Raw genomic sequence first — 16,999 nt, forward strand, 5'->3', positions numbered from 1 at the left:
GCGTGTCTCTCACCTCTCCCGTAAGAAATTGACTTTTGTGGATTTACCGATGTGGTACAAACTCATGTGAATATGTATTTGTATGGAAAGATTTACAAAATTTGAAATGGTGGGGACTGAAGAAACGTACGTAAAAATAGCATTATTGGATTGACGGATACACACTTTTGCGTAACGTAATATTTCAATACGACATAATATTATATTATTATCGCCGCTGAGGAATACTTTGGAGATTTCGCGAGCTTTTTAATTAACTAAAATTGTTATTTTTGTCATCGACGGTTCGGGAACAGAAAATGAGACTAAGGTCAATAATTCATTATGATATTATATTATTATAATGTATGAAGACACCACGGAACCAGTTGTACAATAATATATTCTATAAAAGGATAGAACACGTCAAGTGAATAAAGTCATGGGGTGGGGTCGACTTTCTTTTCTAAACTAGATTACATACCGCTCCCGCCATCAGCCATGTAACTTTATCGGCAGCGGAGTGAACATATTACATAAATGGAAAAGTGTATAAGGAACGCGTAAACCGACGACGTGTCTGGTGGTGTTTTTCATTTGCAAAAAGGGATATTGCACAGATAATATGCGTCTCACTGCCGCCGTGTGCCACAGTCGATTGAAAGTCGCCGTTTTAAAATAATTGAAAACAGAACGTATGCGCACAAGTGCGTACAGTATAAGGTGCAAGACAAAACGCAATATTATAGGTATAAATATGTGTGTATAAAAAGTAAAAACCACCGACAGTCCAAATCAACTTTTGCACGTACAACGCACGTCTGCACCACCGATGACGGCAGTGGAATTACGTGCGCTATAATTAGGGTATGCTATGTAAAATGAATCTTGTCGTGCATGCCCATTTATTATACATTATCAATTGAAACGGCAGCGTCACGGAGCTATACTTAATAAATGTAAGTTCATGTTTAAAAAAATAATAATTACCTACGTATTGCTGTGTTCATTAAATCAAAAAACATTTTTTTTTGTTTTCATTAGATTTCTGATAATATATTATGTATAGTGAAATAGTTTTTGGAAATTATTATTGATAGTCGATAGGTATAATTTAAGATAATTTGTATTGAGTCTTCAACAAGTTCATTATAGGAAACCAATTCTTTTTAAATCCAACGTAGTTTTTTGAGCTTTAATCAATAACTTCCACATTACATACTTCAGGCCACAGTGTGATAGCTATTACTGTGGTGTAGTTGTCAAAATAATATATAACCAATATTATACGTTTATGCACTCTGCGATCGACGGTAATCCGTAAAATCATTACCTATATTGTCATTGTCGTATTAATTCGTCATGCGTTATTACTTATTAGGTACCTATTGTCATTATTATTATTTATACACATATTTTATATTTATGTATAAGTACCTACTTACTTCCCCATTTAGATATTTTAAAATTTGATCGAAATACATTTTTCCCGCACAGTAGTATAATACTTAATCTCTATGTAATCGTTTTAACAAGTTCCTATTATGTAATGATGTAAGGTACATCTCCAGGTTTCACTACTTAAAATACGTAATTACATTTTAAAATTATAACTACAAATACGTACCTATGCAAACAGGATTATATTTTATATACTCTTCATAGATATTAAACCAGACAATCATCCCTATAAAGAAAATACATTATTATTCAAAAAAAAACGACAGAGATCGTCGTTAATTGTTCAACGTTAAAGTTAAATCCATACAATGCTATATTACCGTTTAGAAACCGTTTAGAAAAATGGTGCTGCTCTTTTAACCGCCATTTTCATAAAACACATAAAAAAAATTGGTTGGGGTGGAGGGATCAGAGGAAAGTCATTGTTGGCCTGAAAAGTTTTTCTGAAAGTTTTCTCCGAGAAAAATCGCTCTTTACTTCCCAGGCCAACAACGATATTCATCCACGCGTTTAGTGACGTTTACCGGCGTGTGTAATTTATTTATCATTATAACGCAAATATTGTTGGCTATTATAATATAGATTATTATGAAGGAGGATATTGTTTTGATGCAGCGCAAAAGGATTTCGGGGCGTGCAAGTTATCGAGATATTTATAATTCAACGATTTTTGAGCGCACGTATAACGTTCTGTTTAAACAACGCCATTTATCGCGATCAGGTAATTGACGAGATTTAATCAAATATTTATGTAAGCAATCTTGGAAATTAATGATTTATGTGTAAACGTTTGACATTATTATGTACGTAACTATTGTAATTGTCTTGCGACCAAAAACACGAGGAAAGTTCGGTAGTATGTCCCATAGCGCGCACATAATACGCCCAATATTTGTACTTTCTTTTTCTCTACTACGAAAAGCTCGCAGAAAAGAAAAAAAAGTATTATTTAATTGACTTTTCTTTTGTTAGGAATGGAGTGTTTAGTTTGAACTCAATTTCATGTTCAACTCGTAACTCTGTAATTTCTTTTTTCATTTATTCGAAACGCAATAGTAATAATAATAATAATAATATAATCAACTCGGCGTGCGTGTAAATGTGTAATAATGTGATGTGTAATAATGTGACCTACCCTTAAACGAGTCACAATTATACGTTTAAAACTTTAAAATAAATATTTTTAAAACATTCCTAGTCACATAAAAATAATGTGTTGCATATTGTACATGACGAATTTGTGTACATTTGGGCATTTGGCTCGTGAAACACTATATATGGCATGGGGCTATAATCGTTTCGCCGTGTATTGCGATCGATATTGCATGCAGCTGTTTGCTCTGAAAAATATATTTAATATCGTTAAAAAAAAAACTGCTGGGGCTGAGTTGATATACGGCCATTAAGGTTGTAACCATCTATCTTTTGTTCCAGTAAGATGTGAAATAACAGAATTTATGATATAAAATGCAGATACGTATAATACATTGATACACATATTATACATACATGGAACTTATTAAACTTTCACTCGCTCCCGTTCAGTTTGTTTTCGCTCTCGTCATTGACGGATTTTCGTACTCATCGCGAGCCACTCTATCTTCTAATGTTGTTTTTGAATATTTCGCAAGCATTTGTTATCCCTATTGAACTTCATGTTTATTTTTTTTTTTTTAAATTTCTCAAACTTTCAATTTGTTGCGTTGTTTTGTGAAACTGGTATTCAACGATTTTGATTTTGGTTTTAATCAGCGTGGCTGGTTGAATAGAGTCATCTGACACGAAATATATCATTTCAGATATCCCATGAAATCTTAACAAATGTTTCGTTCTCATTCGTTTTACTCGGAACTCGGAATTGACATATCCATACAAAAAGTTTGGATAAACGAAACGGTTCTCGTGAAATTCAACCATGGCTAAAATTTAAAGAAAAAAATATCCGATACTGGCATCGTAGATCTTACATTTTTGGACGTCGGTAACTAAACTGTAAATCATCCCCGAACTATTTGAGTGCTAATATAATCGAAATTAGTGATTCAACTTTTAAAATTTATTGACTGGTACAAACGTGGTGATAAATCACTATGACTGTTACCGACATCGCAGCACCTGCAACCGGGATTTCGTGGAATCGGTATACGATATTACGATGATATACGACAGTGGTGAAACTCAGCGGAAGTCCATTGTTTTCGGTTAAAAGTGCGTTTCGTCAAAAAGCGGTGACGGGACAGCGCGGTTTGCAAATGTGAGAGGGGTCATGAAATCATGGAATCCGCCGGCAGAATACAAAAGCAAAGCCATTTTCTGACTTCAAAAACAAGGCCTCCACCCATTACCAAAACCACAATAACCGCGACCGCGATAATGATATTATATTATTGTAATATAATATAAAATTAATTAATTAACTTTCACATGTATGCTCGCACGCACACACACACACACACACACACACACACACACACACACACACACACACACACACACACACACACTAAACAGTGCACGCGCACGCGTGAAGTTAAGTACGCGATTTCGGGCCGTGAACTATACAATGTGCTGTTGATTACTGTGTTTTTGAACGCGGTCGATGTGAAGAGTGTGTACGTATATGTATATGTGCACACGCGTATACTATTATTATTATTTTGTGAAGTGTCCCGGAGACTTTTGAAAAGATACTACTGCTGCCATTGTCTCGAATAAACGTTGTGTCACCGGGCGCCGAGTCGCCAAATGAACCGTCAAAAGCACTACAAAGACTGCATACGTACGTTCTGCACCCCATCCACGGAGATTTATTATCCGCCAACTGACGTCCAGACAACTCCATTTTTTTTGGTTACGAGGAGGGGTGAAAAAAATTTTAAGCTTTTGGCGTGCGGGCGACTGAAGATGAAGCAAAAACTCGATGGTATCCCAACGAAAAAAACCTAACCAAGAACAGACGGCCGGCAGTGACTTTATTTGCGGGTCGGTTGATTACTGCTGAGGCGCGTCGCTCATCCACTACGCTGAAAAATTCCTGTTCAGCTAACATCAATCTGTGTCCCCCAAAAAAGTTGTGTTTTCGAGAAAAAAAATGTTTTTGTCATCATCGCACCAACAGATTTAATTCCAACTCTCACAGAGAATTTTCATAAAAATAATCTTAATTTTTCATTGGAATAGTAGATTAAAAATACAAGCTACGGTTTGGACAAGGATTGAAAGCTAAAAACATATAAAAGTAAGTAATTTTGATGTCTTTAGTACAGTCTAATGGTATCGTTAAATCTTAAATACTACTGTCTACTACCTACTACAAATTGTAGTATGACAATTCACTGACTTACTTAATTTATTCACTGGAAATAAATCTAACTTAAAAAAATGTAGCTACACATACATAATATTTCACTCATTAAGTCATAATACATATCTGCAGGATAAGCGTAAATATTATTTCGTGTTCATTCTTTAAAATTTTTGTTAAAATTTGAATATTTGCGATAAAATCCTAATCATATTTTTTCTACATAGTACCAGGAATCTGTTCAATGTACATTATATTACGTGATTCAAGAAATCATCGTGAAATAGTCTTCTATGGGAAGTAGGTATTCAATGTTTGCGCGAGTTCGAATAATTATAATATGATTAAATATATTTTTAAATGAATGTCCTGTTACACTAACAATATGACACGGAGTCTGCTTGTACATCACTCGGTTTTATAATATAATATAAGAAAAGTTTGCGTTGAACAAACATTATACGAGGAATAGGGTCTTAAAGATAATTAAATGTTAGCAAAACTACGAGTAACTAAAGTTCTGAACAGAAAACTGACAAAAATACGTCTTTTGAAGTTATATACATTTCTTCGTTACGTCACCGCTGCTGGAGTAGGTATAATATATTATATAACACTCGTCGGAGATTATATTAAATATCTTAAAACTACTGAAAATTGTATAAAAAGTTGATACATTTTTTTGGGTGTGAAACAATGTTCCAATAAGTACCTACTCAGTTGATTGATTTCAATATTTTATTGTTGACTAAGAAACGAAAAGTTTTATGTCATACAATTTTACAAAAAAACAGGTTTAGACTAATCTTTATAAGATTTTAACTCATGTCATTTTTTTTTTTTATCGTAACTGGTTGGTTTGATTTTAAAACATAATACGGATTAATTAGTCAATTAGTTAATAAGCTAAAGTAATACATTTAAAGATATTTTAAAGTTCTTTTTTTTTGTAATTTAAATAGACTAGTGATTTGGGGACATTTTGTCTTTTAGTGAACGTAATACGAGATTTTACAAATATTATAAAATGTTCATAGTTATTTTTATAAAATTCAGGAGTATATACAAGATTATGTATCATTAGACCTAATATATAAAAGAGAAAATATAAATGTAGGTCTAATAAGTATTAACAGTAGTATAATATTTTAATACAATGGACCACCTAAAATGTGTTCAAGATACGTTTACTGAGGGAATTATTAAAACAAATAACATTGTATATTTTATTTTTGAATTATAATAGTACTTGTCTTGGACCAAATATATATGATCATTTAATTCAGTAAAAAGGAGAAAATAGTGTTTTAGACTTAGAATATTTGGCAGAATAATAAAGTCGTCCATGGACAATTTTAAGAAAAATTTAAAATAAAAATGTTGGTTTCTCAGTCATCGATTTTATATGAGGCTAACGATAACGATGCATGATACGATTCGCAGTTGTGTAGCCAAGAATTTTGACAGTGAGACGGTAGATTACCATAATAAGAGATCCCCATTACTTGAATAAAATCGGATTCTATATGTCGATTGTTCGCCTTGCTCCGATCACCTAGTTTTGGGACATAATATTATAATGGCAAATTGTTGTTGATACATCATACATTTTCAAAAGATAAATCATCACGTTAGAATAACGAATTCTAGCGGAGATTACACAGTTCAAACCGCTCTTCCTTAGAATATTTGTTCAATGATTACTTTTCCCTTGTGCTTCTGGAAACTGTATACCTAGGTACCTATACTAAGGTAATCGAAGATATATTTCTTCGTAGTACTAACTGAACTCGATTTTTAATCAATATGGACTACATAGGACGTTCGTAAGAAACTTTTCGGACTTTTTCCCTACATGCCAACATGTATAAACTCTATACAGAAAGATAAACAAATAAACATATAAGTTAAACCAATACATGTGGCTATAGCTTCGCTAATTAAATTATAATGCACATTAATCCTCTTAATTTAATGTATATTAATAACATAATTTACTTACGAAAATACGGATATAATGGGAGTGGGAAATTTAGTCTAATTACCTAGCCCTCTTCCATGACTACGCCCCTGAGATGTATACAATATGTCGTGTTATACGCGTTAGATGTAGATAATGTTACTAACAATTGTTAGATATTATGCAAATAACATTAAGCCAACGGTCAGATATGTAACAACGGTGAACACATTAAACGTCGATTAACGTTAACCGGATATCGTTACGTTAGACAATACCTATTGGATAACGTTTCAATAAATGCAATATAATTAATTAATATTAAACGTCTTATAACTCACACATTCACAATGTTTCAGGTACGCCTATTTGATTGGGTAAGAATAGAAACTAGACCTCGAAAATTGGATATTTCATAATTATTTAAGTTTAAGTGGACCAAACTTTAATATATGTATACAGATAGTCGTAAGCACTAAGCCTCCCTTTCTAATCTTTTTTTTTTTAAATCCAAACAATTTTCGTTGTTCTCTAAAAATGTTCTCTAATCCATTGTTTGCGTTTGTTTGTTAATAGAAACACGCGGAATGATTTATTTTTAGGGGGGGGGGGGGGGCTGTAAATTGAATAGGTACCAATAAGTGACACCGTCAAAAAACACAATTTAGCTCAACTTTAAAAACTTAAAAACTTCAAATTGACATTAAAAAATATATATAAAATAATATATAATTTATTAATTTTCTATTATATACGCATTATAATAATATGTAATATATCAATTTTCTATTAAATATACGCATTATAATATTGAATATATTATTACATTTTTCTGTAAATTCAACATAAAATGGTCAAATTATTATCCTTTCGATACACTCTGCGGGCGCCCGGCGTGGCGACGCCCGTATTCGTGACCATATTTTAGGGAATTAAAATTATTTTCGTTCCCTATCGTTTCCACACGACTAGATTTCAATGTCCCTCGACGACTTGGGCATGCATTTGCAGACTCGTCGTCGAGGGAAACAATAGCTACAACGGACGGTCACACCGAACGGGTTTAAACTATATTACGATATAGGGCTACCGAATTTATTGCCGAGTTCGTTTAATTTTACTTTTCGTGAACAAACAACCTATGTCCATACCGTCTATATTTTACTTATAAGTACTTATGCGTGTATAAGCTATAAACAATTATATTACTGCGTGTGAATTTTGATATATTTACAGTGGGTAACGAACAAAGATTTTATTGATCAAAATATATTTTTTCACTTTTTAGAGCTAATTATATATTGTATAGGTTGGTACAATACGTACATGTACACGTGTCACCACTTAGGTTAACTTTTACCGGAAATAAACTGACAAGTAATAATGAAATTGAGTATAGGTGCTATTATGTATTTTATACATTTTTAAAGAAGCCGTGTAGACGAATTATTTTGGCAAAATTGTTTTTCTAAAATTATACCCCATTTACCAAAATATATATTTAACCAGTAAGTGTGTAATGAATATAAATAAATGGTTAACACATAAATATTTGTTTTCAATTAAATAAATAGTTTGAGGGGTAATTGTTAAATACACATGTACAGGTGTTAGGTATCTACTTTTTGTAAACGCGGTTGTAAACTTCAAACTTTGGTCGTCAGATGTTAAAATTATATTTACGATCGACCTGGAATGTAACAAAACTAAGTTTTAGAGTATTTGTAAAACACAAAAACATTAACTGGCAGTCCTCAGAAAAGACACGATACTTTTAAAAATTAATTGATGCCATGTCCTCATGATATATATATATGATATAAATATATAATATCTGTTATATTTTTATACTGCATTACGTGTATGATATAAACTTTATAGGAGAGACCGAATAGTGACTATCTGCAAAGCGCTTATACACATATTTTATATGAAGCCAGAGACGCAGAGCTCGTGAGTAGAATATATTTTGCTGTTTCCGACTAAAGAAATCGTTTTCATTAACAATTATTCCGGAAACTATCTCGGTCCACGTCTCTTATTTTCACGAACACAAACTTTGACAATTTATTACTTTTTCTCTTTTCCGACGTCCACCGGAATCCGCTCAAACCGTGTATTGTATATAATATGCTATTTTTTACAATAATTTTAAAACTCACGATGGCTTTCGATAATAATATATACAATTTTACCGATCATTCGTGAGGTGTATATGTGTATGCTACATATTAAGATGAGGATCATTCGCTATGCGGAATAGTAGATATATCAAGTGTGCTTCGTCATTGAGTAGGTCACTGTAATGGATGTTAGATTTTGACAAGTATATGTAGATTATATAACTAGGTTATTTTTTTAATCTACAGAAAATAATAATAAGTGTATGAATTTCCAATTATTTGACTGCTTGGAAGTATAATTAATCGGTAAAAAAAAAAAATAAAAATAAAAAATACAGAATAGTTTAATAATAATAATTTTAAATTATTTATACCTAGTACGTCTATAGGCAGGTTAGGTAAACGAATTTCATAACAAAATTTTTGCCTCGTTTTGTGTCATGTTTATTTTTTATATTTATAATTCAGTGACATAAATAATAAATATTAAATACTATTTCACATTAGTGCTTGGCTATTATTGATTTCTTCCACTGGTGCGTTCTATAAATAAATTATTATATAGTTTTATAAAAGATGTCTGTTGAAAATTCAGTAACATATTTTACGAATGTATCATAATGTAATATATAACGGGTCGGTTCATACCTAGGTGTAGCAGAAATATAAATAAAAAAATACTATATGGTCTTATAAGTTATGATGCATACTATTAAAAGTTCATGCGTAGAAAAGAAAAACAAGCTCGATCTAAAAAATGTTGACACATCCATAGGCGCCCGCAGAAATTTTTCTTGGAGGGGGGAACAGGATTTAAAATTGTATACCATATATACCATATATACAATAGTGAAAATAAGTGTATATCTATATAAATTGAATACCCTATGTACCTATAGGCTATAGTATATTATTAGATAGATTAAAAATCAACAATGCTGAAAAAAGTACTACAAACGTCTTGAATATTTCCAAAAATTATAAATAATTTGACCGTAAAAATTGCTATAGTATACTTGACGGTTTCAAATCGACGGTCAAATCTAGTACAAACTTTGTTCCGTGTCCGATATATCACAAGACTCGTCAGCAAAAATTACAGAATAATTTTATCTTTTTAACGTTTTTAATACCTAGTTATAGGTATAAGTTTATTATTCCAGTATTAATATAATTCCAATCGTGATAGGTAGTATCATAATTTTTTTTATTTTATTTTATTTTATTCATTTTTATTTATTCTTCAGAAGATAATGGGCCCCCACTGAACATGTTACATGTTGAACATAATACATTAATTTATGCATTTGACATAAGTAATTAAATTATTGGAGGTACCGATGAATTGATATGGAATGCATATTACTGTGAAAGAAACTAATTAATTATATCAAGGTTCAAGTCCATTACGAAATAGCTTTATTAAATTTTAGCAGTCGATGGAGCTACATGATACGTCATCGGACAAATAATTATGTATAGATACCTATTATATAATATAATACGTACAGCAAATTGATTTTACGAATTTCAGTCGTATTTCTCCACTGACGACTTTGCATGACTTCCGAGACACAAATTTTCATTTTTATGGTATTTTTTTTTTTAGAGTCACGTTTCTTACATTTTGCTCATAATTTTATTTAAATCATTTTTTTTATATTCCATTATTTTTCATCATCGAAAAATGAACTAACAATACAATACTATACTCGAGAAATAAAAATGTCCTGACTTAACCCTGCTGCACCCCTAGTCATCTACTCATCTAACACCCTTAGTAAAAAAATATCCCAATTACAATAAATATATCAAACACATCTTATAAGTTACTATCATCAGACTTTACAGGAGAGATGTTTTAAATTTCTAATTTTCTATTGTGGTACGATTTTTTTAACAATATATTTGTAAGTACTGATTTAATTATAGAATATTTTTTAATTGCATTAGTACATTAAGAGGATGCTACACGTCCAACATTTGATTGTTAAAAACCATTTCGTGAGAGAAAAAAAAACCACTCAGGTTATAATAATATTAAAGTTGTAGATAGTTCTAGTTGATAAAGCAGATTTTCGCCATTACAAGAACTTTGAATCTTTATTTAATATCACTCTTGCAAATAAAAATAAACGATGTTTCACAGACAAAGTTATCTCCTTTTAATAACAAAAATGTAGTTTCTTAACTTTTTTTGTAGCCTTATTGTTTTAACGCTTGAAACCTTTTTTCTATAATATTATGGAATCATTGTAGTTGTTTTTATTTATATTTAATATCTATTAAAACACTCTATAATTCGAATAAATCACACTAACAAAAAATCACGTTCTTCTATTAAATGTTGTATAGATTTGAATCCTTACCACTAATAATTAGCAATAATTATTATAAAACATTAATAACGAAACACATAATTCAGCAATAATAAATGGTACTATTTACAAAATTTATCAATGAGTAAAACAGAATATAAAAACTAATTACTAGGTAACAACACTAATTCGTTGAAATAGACATTACTAAACAATGAAATATAATATATTTTTGGGCACCAGCCAATTTTGGAAAAATGTTTAACGAAAACAAAATTAACAACAATATAATAAAAATTTATTAATAATACAGAAATAAGATGGACTTAAGTATATTAAACCCCCAAACCCCCCCCCCCTGTATACGGGCTTTAATGCTGGTATATATAAACTAAGTTGTCGAATGTTGTACGTAGGTAAACTAACAAAAGCAATAAACATCAATATCAGTATAAAGAACACAGCGGAATTAAACCTAAAAAATCTGAAATAAAATACAATTAATCTAAACATAAACCTCAACAATAATGGTATAAATGTCGACACTAATAAAGATCTCACCATATTAAACGAACATTCTAACGCATACATTGCCTACCACGACGTTTGAAGAATATCACAAACACAATGAAATGAAGAAAAAAAAATGTTTTAACATTATAGTACTAGTACATACACATTTTAAGAATAATAACATTATAATAATTAATAGACACTAGTCCATGATATAATTTACCTATACCAACACAATATTCTCACCAATTTCAACCAATTATTGTAATCAAACGTTCAATGCTAATTTTGTACCTACCTAATATTTTATAGTTAATCATTTGCATTTTTAATATTGTATTGTATGTTAATAATATTTAAATGTTCATATTTTTATATTTTATTTTATATTTAATTGTTAATATTAAAGTAAGCCGATGGTTACAAACAAAGTCCCAAACTAGTACATACCATTTTTATTTTTTAATTATGATACTCATAAGTCATGATACTTGAGGCTGTAACACACAATTTGTTTTCACTACTATTTCAAAATAAATTATAATGTGTGACAGAATGGACCCTGTTGGTTTATACCTAACGGGTACCTACTCAAAAACCAATTTTGAGTTATAAACGTTTGGCTTTTATTATATCAATCGAAACCTTTAGGTATAACAGCTTCGCCCTGGTATGGACGGGTTTTCCACGTACGTAACAAGAAAAAAAACGATATAACAACATTTTAATAATACACCTCTTATACCTACGAATAGTGTTCAAAATTTCCAACGTAATCCGCCGTTCGCCTCCCGCTGGTCCGTTTAGAATCTAAAACGCGCGCGTAAACGAAATCGTAATTTTCGAACAATGTAAAATTAAATTCGTACTATTCACAATCGCGTGCCGTTATATTATTAATAAATTCCATTATAAAATAATTTCGAACGTCTTGTCAGCGCGCGCTGTATAACCTGTATATTAAAGGAGAGGTATATGTACCTAAGCGAGTATATAATATATACGCATAATATCGGTGGCAGGGTGGTTACTGTAGGGTATATTGTATTACAATATAATATAGGTAGTATAACACCGGGCAAATATTATTATGTTGGTTTAATGTTATGTAGATTTCGCGGTCGGGCGAAATAAACGCAGGTCAGCTGTACACGCGTTTACTAAATGATGATAGGCAATAATAATATTGTTATATTATATTTTTTATTCAACGTAATAGGTACCAACGAACATTGATGCAGTAACACTATAGTCACCGAATAATAGTAATATGCATTCGACACTCTTCTACCGTAAATCGTTGTAAAATGCAATAACTTTATAGTGAGTTTTACAAATATAATATATATGTATAAACAGGGTGTCCAGGATATCCCCATTAGCCGTAGAGGGGGGCTCCCCACTTGGACAAAAACCAGTTTTTTGCCGATTTACCTATTAACTAAAAAATTATTAAAAATCATGAGATTATTGAAAGTAAAATGTTGAAAAGTCAACATTTTCACAAAAATAAACCCTATAAAATGAATATCTTTAATTGCTTCAAAAATAAAAAAATAACTTTTATAAATTTTTACCAAAAAATGTAATTAAATTAAAAAATATAATATGACGTGTAGTCCTTGTCTCTGCGAGTCTAATAAAAAAAAACAGATTTATGATATATTATACTATCTCAGGAGACATCGCAATAAGTAAATCCTCGCGGGACACCCTGTATATATATTTAATATATTTTGTTTTTTTTATCATAGTGATGTTATAGGTTTCTTGTTATTATTATTTTTCTTATTAATAGCAACCCTTTATTTTTAATATCATATTTCAGAATATTTCCAGACAAATATTTCGCTTTAGAATGCAAAATTCAAAATACCTAAAAATGAAAAAAAAAAATGGTCACAACGATAAAAATATTTTTGTACAACTATTTAAGTTGCTATACATTTTAATACGTGCATAAATGAAAAGGCAAAATTAAAATGTTCATAAATACAACGGTTGATTGAAAAACAGAGATGGTTATGAATTCACATCAAGTAGTTGTGCACGTCAGTCACCCTTTTATGGTCACATTCATTTTGAATATTATGCATTTCAGTGTTTGTTATATTTTGATAATATTGCAGTTAAACTATTCTAAGTACGTTTTAAATTAATGTTTGCCTGACAAAATTACGGGGAATCACTACTTTACGTAGGTATATGTTAATAATACAAGACCTACTAAATAAAACCATAAATAATTAAACGGAAAAAATGTTGTTTTCATTTATGTTTTTGTTTTTACTAACTACGCATTAAAATACTTTATATTTTTATTAAAATTTCTTTAAATCTGAAACCATACAATTATGTAGGATTGTTATAATTCATAGTTTTTAACTATTAAAATATATTATCTAAAATAATATTTATCTGTAATAGTCACTGATTCTGCTTTATTGTAGTATAATATAGTAACATATTATTATATTCAATTAAAAGAATAAAACGCAAAATAATCATGAATAAATAATGATACTTTTTCATAGATTTTTAAAAATAAAACTGTAATGCATTTTTTAGAATTTTTAGTGCTTTTAAGTGTGCATTTTTGCTTTATTTTGAGTGCTTTTGATTAGTTTTTGTATCACATAGCTTCAACCTCTTAAAAATCCAAATCAACCATCGCACCATCGATGGTTATGTACACAATATGTGCGGTGTACCCATATAAACGTACCCATAACGCATTTATGCATACAGATCCACGCACAGTGTTATTGATCAGTGCGTTGTTTGTTTTATTTCCTTCCGAATGCAGTTGGCGTTTCAATGACGTTGAACCCGAACGGCGTGGGAGTAAAAGCCGAACCTGTGATGTCCACGGGTGTTGTCGGCGTCGGCGGTCCGAGGAAACAGTCGGCCACGAAGACGTGAATGGCTACGACGGTGGATTGCGGCGACGGCCGTGGCAGCGGAACGTTTATTCTAAAATACGAGTGGAAATCGAGGATCAAAATCGTTTTATTATTTTTCGTTTTTAAGTTTCATTGTTTTTTCCGACAAGACAACAAAAAACACACTCCCGTTACGATATCATTATAATATATTGTATTACCCGTATTATGGTATTATAATTTGTATTCCGAGTATTATTATTATTATTATTACTATACGACGGCATCAGTAGGTATATTAATTATTTATAATATAGTGTTATAATATTATTATTGTTATTATTATTATTAACCTTAGATAAACTCCAGTCCTGTCATGATGTACAAATTTATCTATTAATACTATTAAACTGCACGCACACACAAAAAAACGACCAAAACACGACCAAGTAATGTGTATGCATTAATTTCCGACCAAAGATCCACGACATTCGAAGGTATCTCTACACATGGGCAGCAGCCACTATATTTAGTATAATATTATATTTGCGCCCTCTCTCATCGTCATCGTTAAAATAATAATATTATAATACAGCCTCTCGTTGCTATAATTTTATTCGCATCGAGTAACACGTGGTGTAAATATTTGATTTTTGATTTTTTTTTTTTTTACACAACATTTCGTTTTTGTTAACGGTTTCCTCATATTATTGTTAAAATTAATTTATAATATTATCGAGATTTGCAAATCTCGTCACTCCCAGAAACCATGGTCATTCGGCTGTACCTTTATAATATTATGATACGTACGGGGTAATTTTTTTTAACGTAAGACACTCATAAAACGTCACATTGTTTTTTTTAACTATATAAACGGTTATAAGTAAGTATTTATATCTACGACTTAAAAATTGAATTTTTTATCTTACCTATATTATAATATACATACCTACATAATATTATTATTTATTATATAGATTCGTTTAGATTTTGTACTTTTTTTAAAATTTAATGGTTATATCCCTCGCTACTTTTGCACTCGTCTGTAAGTTAGTATATCTAAACTGTATAAACAACCAACTATTGGTACAAGTATAGGTACCTATAATTTTGTATGTATAAATTTAAAAAAATATGTATTCTTTGTCAGGAGAATTATATTTTTCTCCAGAATATGAAATAAAAATAACAAGAACATATTGATATGATAAAAAAATAAGTTAATAAATATAGATAATAATATAAAATAACCTACTTTAAATTAAAAGCTATTTTTTACAAACAGTGTCTTGCGTAACAAAAATTTCTCCTCGTACATGTATTTATATATTGTGATATTAGATAGCTAAATATTCGTGACGAATGTGTCTTTGATTATAGTTGAAATGGACTTATATATTATATTGGCCATCATCGACGGTGGTGTGACCTGTACCCAAAGTCCCAAAACAATATTATAATATACGTATGTACTATATAATATTATGTGTATAATGTATAATATATTATGCGTGTCGTTGAATACGAAACAGCTGAACAAACCAATAATAATAGATTTTTTTTTGATTGAAAATATCCTTATTGTGGGATTTGTACGGTTTTACAGAGAAAAATTTGCTCACTTTTAAAGAATAATAATAAAATATAAAATAAATAATAGACTATAATATTATATTATATAAAAAATGTGTTGCACAGAATTATTTTGTTTCTATTCAACAACTACGTTACAACACATTATTATTATTATTATTAATATTATTCGACAAAAAAAAAATAAAAACAAAAAAAACATTGACGATTATTTATATATATATTATATATAATTTATTACATTTTTTTATGTACATAATAATTACTCTAGTAGATTATTTATGCATAGCAGTATTATCTACGACCATTTTTTGAATGCACCAAAAATAATTAGACAAAAATAATAATTTGCTTCGATAAACAATACAAATTAATATTCTCATTTATATATTATATATATAATGTCGTTCTTAAAATGTTTATGGAAAATTATATTATATGTATTAAACGTTACACTTAAACATTGTATTTAAAAACATTTTATACTCGTTTAGAACTAAATTTATTATTATCATCAAAATATGAACATGTTATTATACGATAATTCTATTATCTATTTATAATTAAATTATTATGTTTTATAGTTAAATTCTGTTTCTGTCCACGAATACTTTTTTTCTTATATTTTTTGTTCTTTATGTTAATTGTATAAGTTATTATTATGTTATTTTGTTTTGACATTCATTTTACGTTCCCTGGTTGTGATTTTTAAGGTTGTTTTTATGTTATTACTTTATAAAGTTTTATTACATCATTGTCGTTCAAACTGTGGCTGTGTATTTTTTTTTTTTTTTTTTATTATTACTCAACAAAATCCAAGCAGGAACACAACATACACACACACACACACACATACAAATATAACC

General features: G+C 29.9%; 1 protein-coding gene across 5 annotated transcripts in view; it reads left to right on the top strand.

Annotated features, from left to right (window-relative positions):
• Positions 1-16,974, top strand: part of LOC132941838 (potassium voltage-gated channel protein Shaw) — a 162,733-nt gene extending 145,759 nt beyond the window's left edge. For all 5 annotated transcript variants that reach the window (XM_061010041.1, XM_061010040.1, XM_061010045.1 and 2 more), the window contains one exon: positions 14,465-16,974. In XM_061010041.1, the coding sequence (XP_060866024.1) occupies positions 14,465-14,580 (116 nt within the window). In that variant the 3' untranslated portion in view covers positions 14,581-16,974. The remainder of the gene's footprint in view (positions 1-14,464) is intronic.
• Positions 16,975-16,999: the final 25 nt, after the last annotated feature.

The sequence above is a fragment of the Metopolophium dirhodum genome, chromosome 3, assembly GCF_019925205.1.
Source record: "Metopolophium dirhodum isolate CAU chromosome 3, ASM1992520v1, whole genome shotgun sequence".
Lineage (NCBI taxonomy): Eukaryota > Metazoa > Arthropoda > Insecta > Hemiptera > Aphididae > Metopolophium > Metopolophium dirhodum.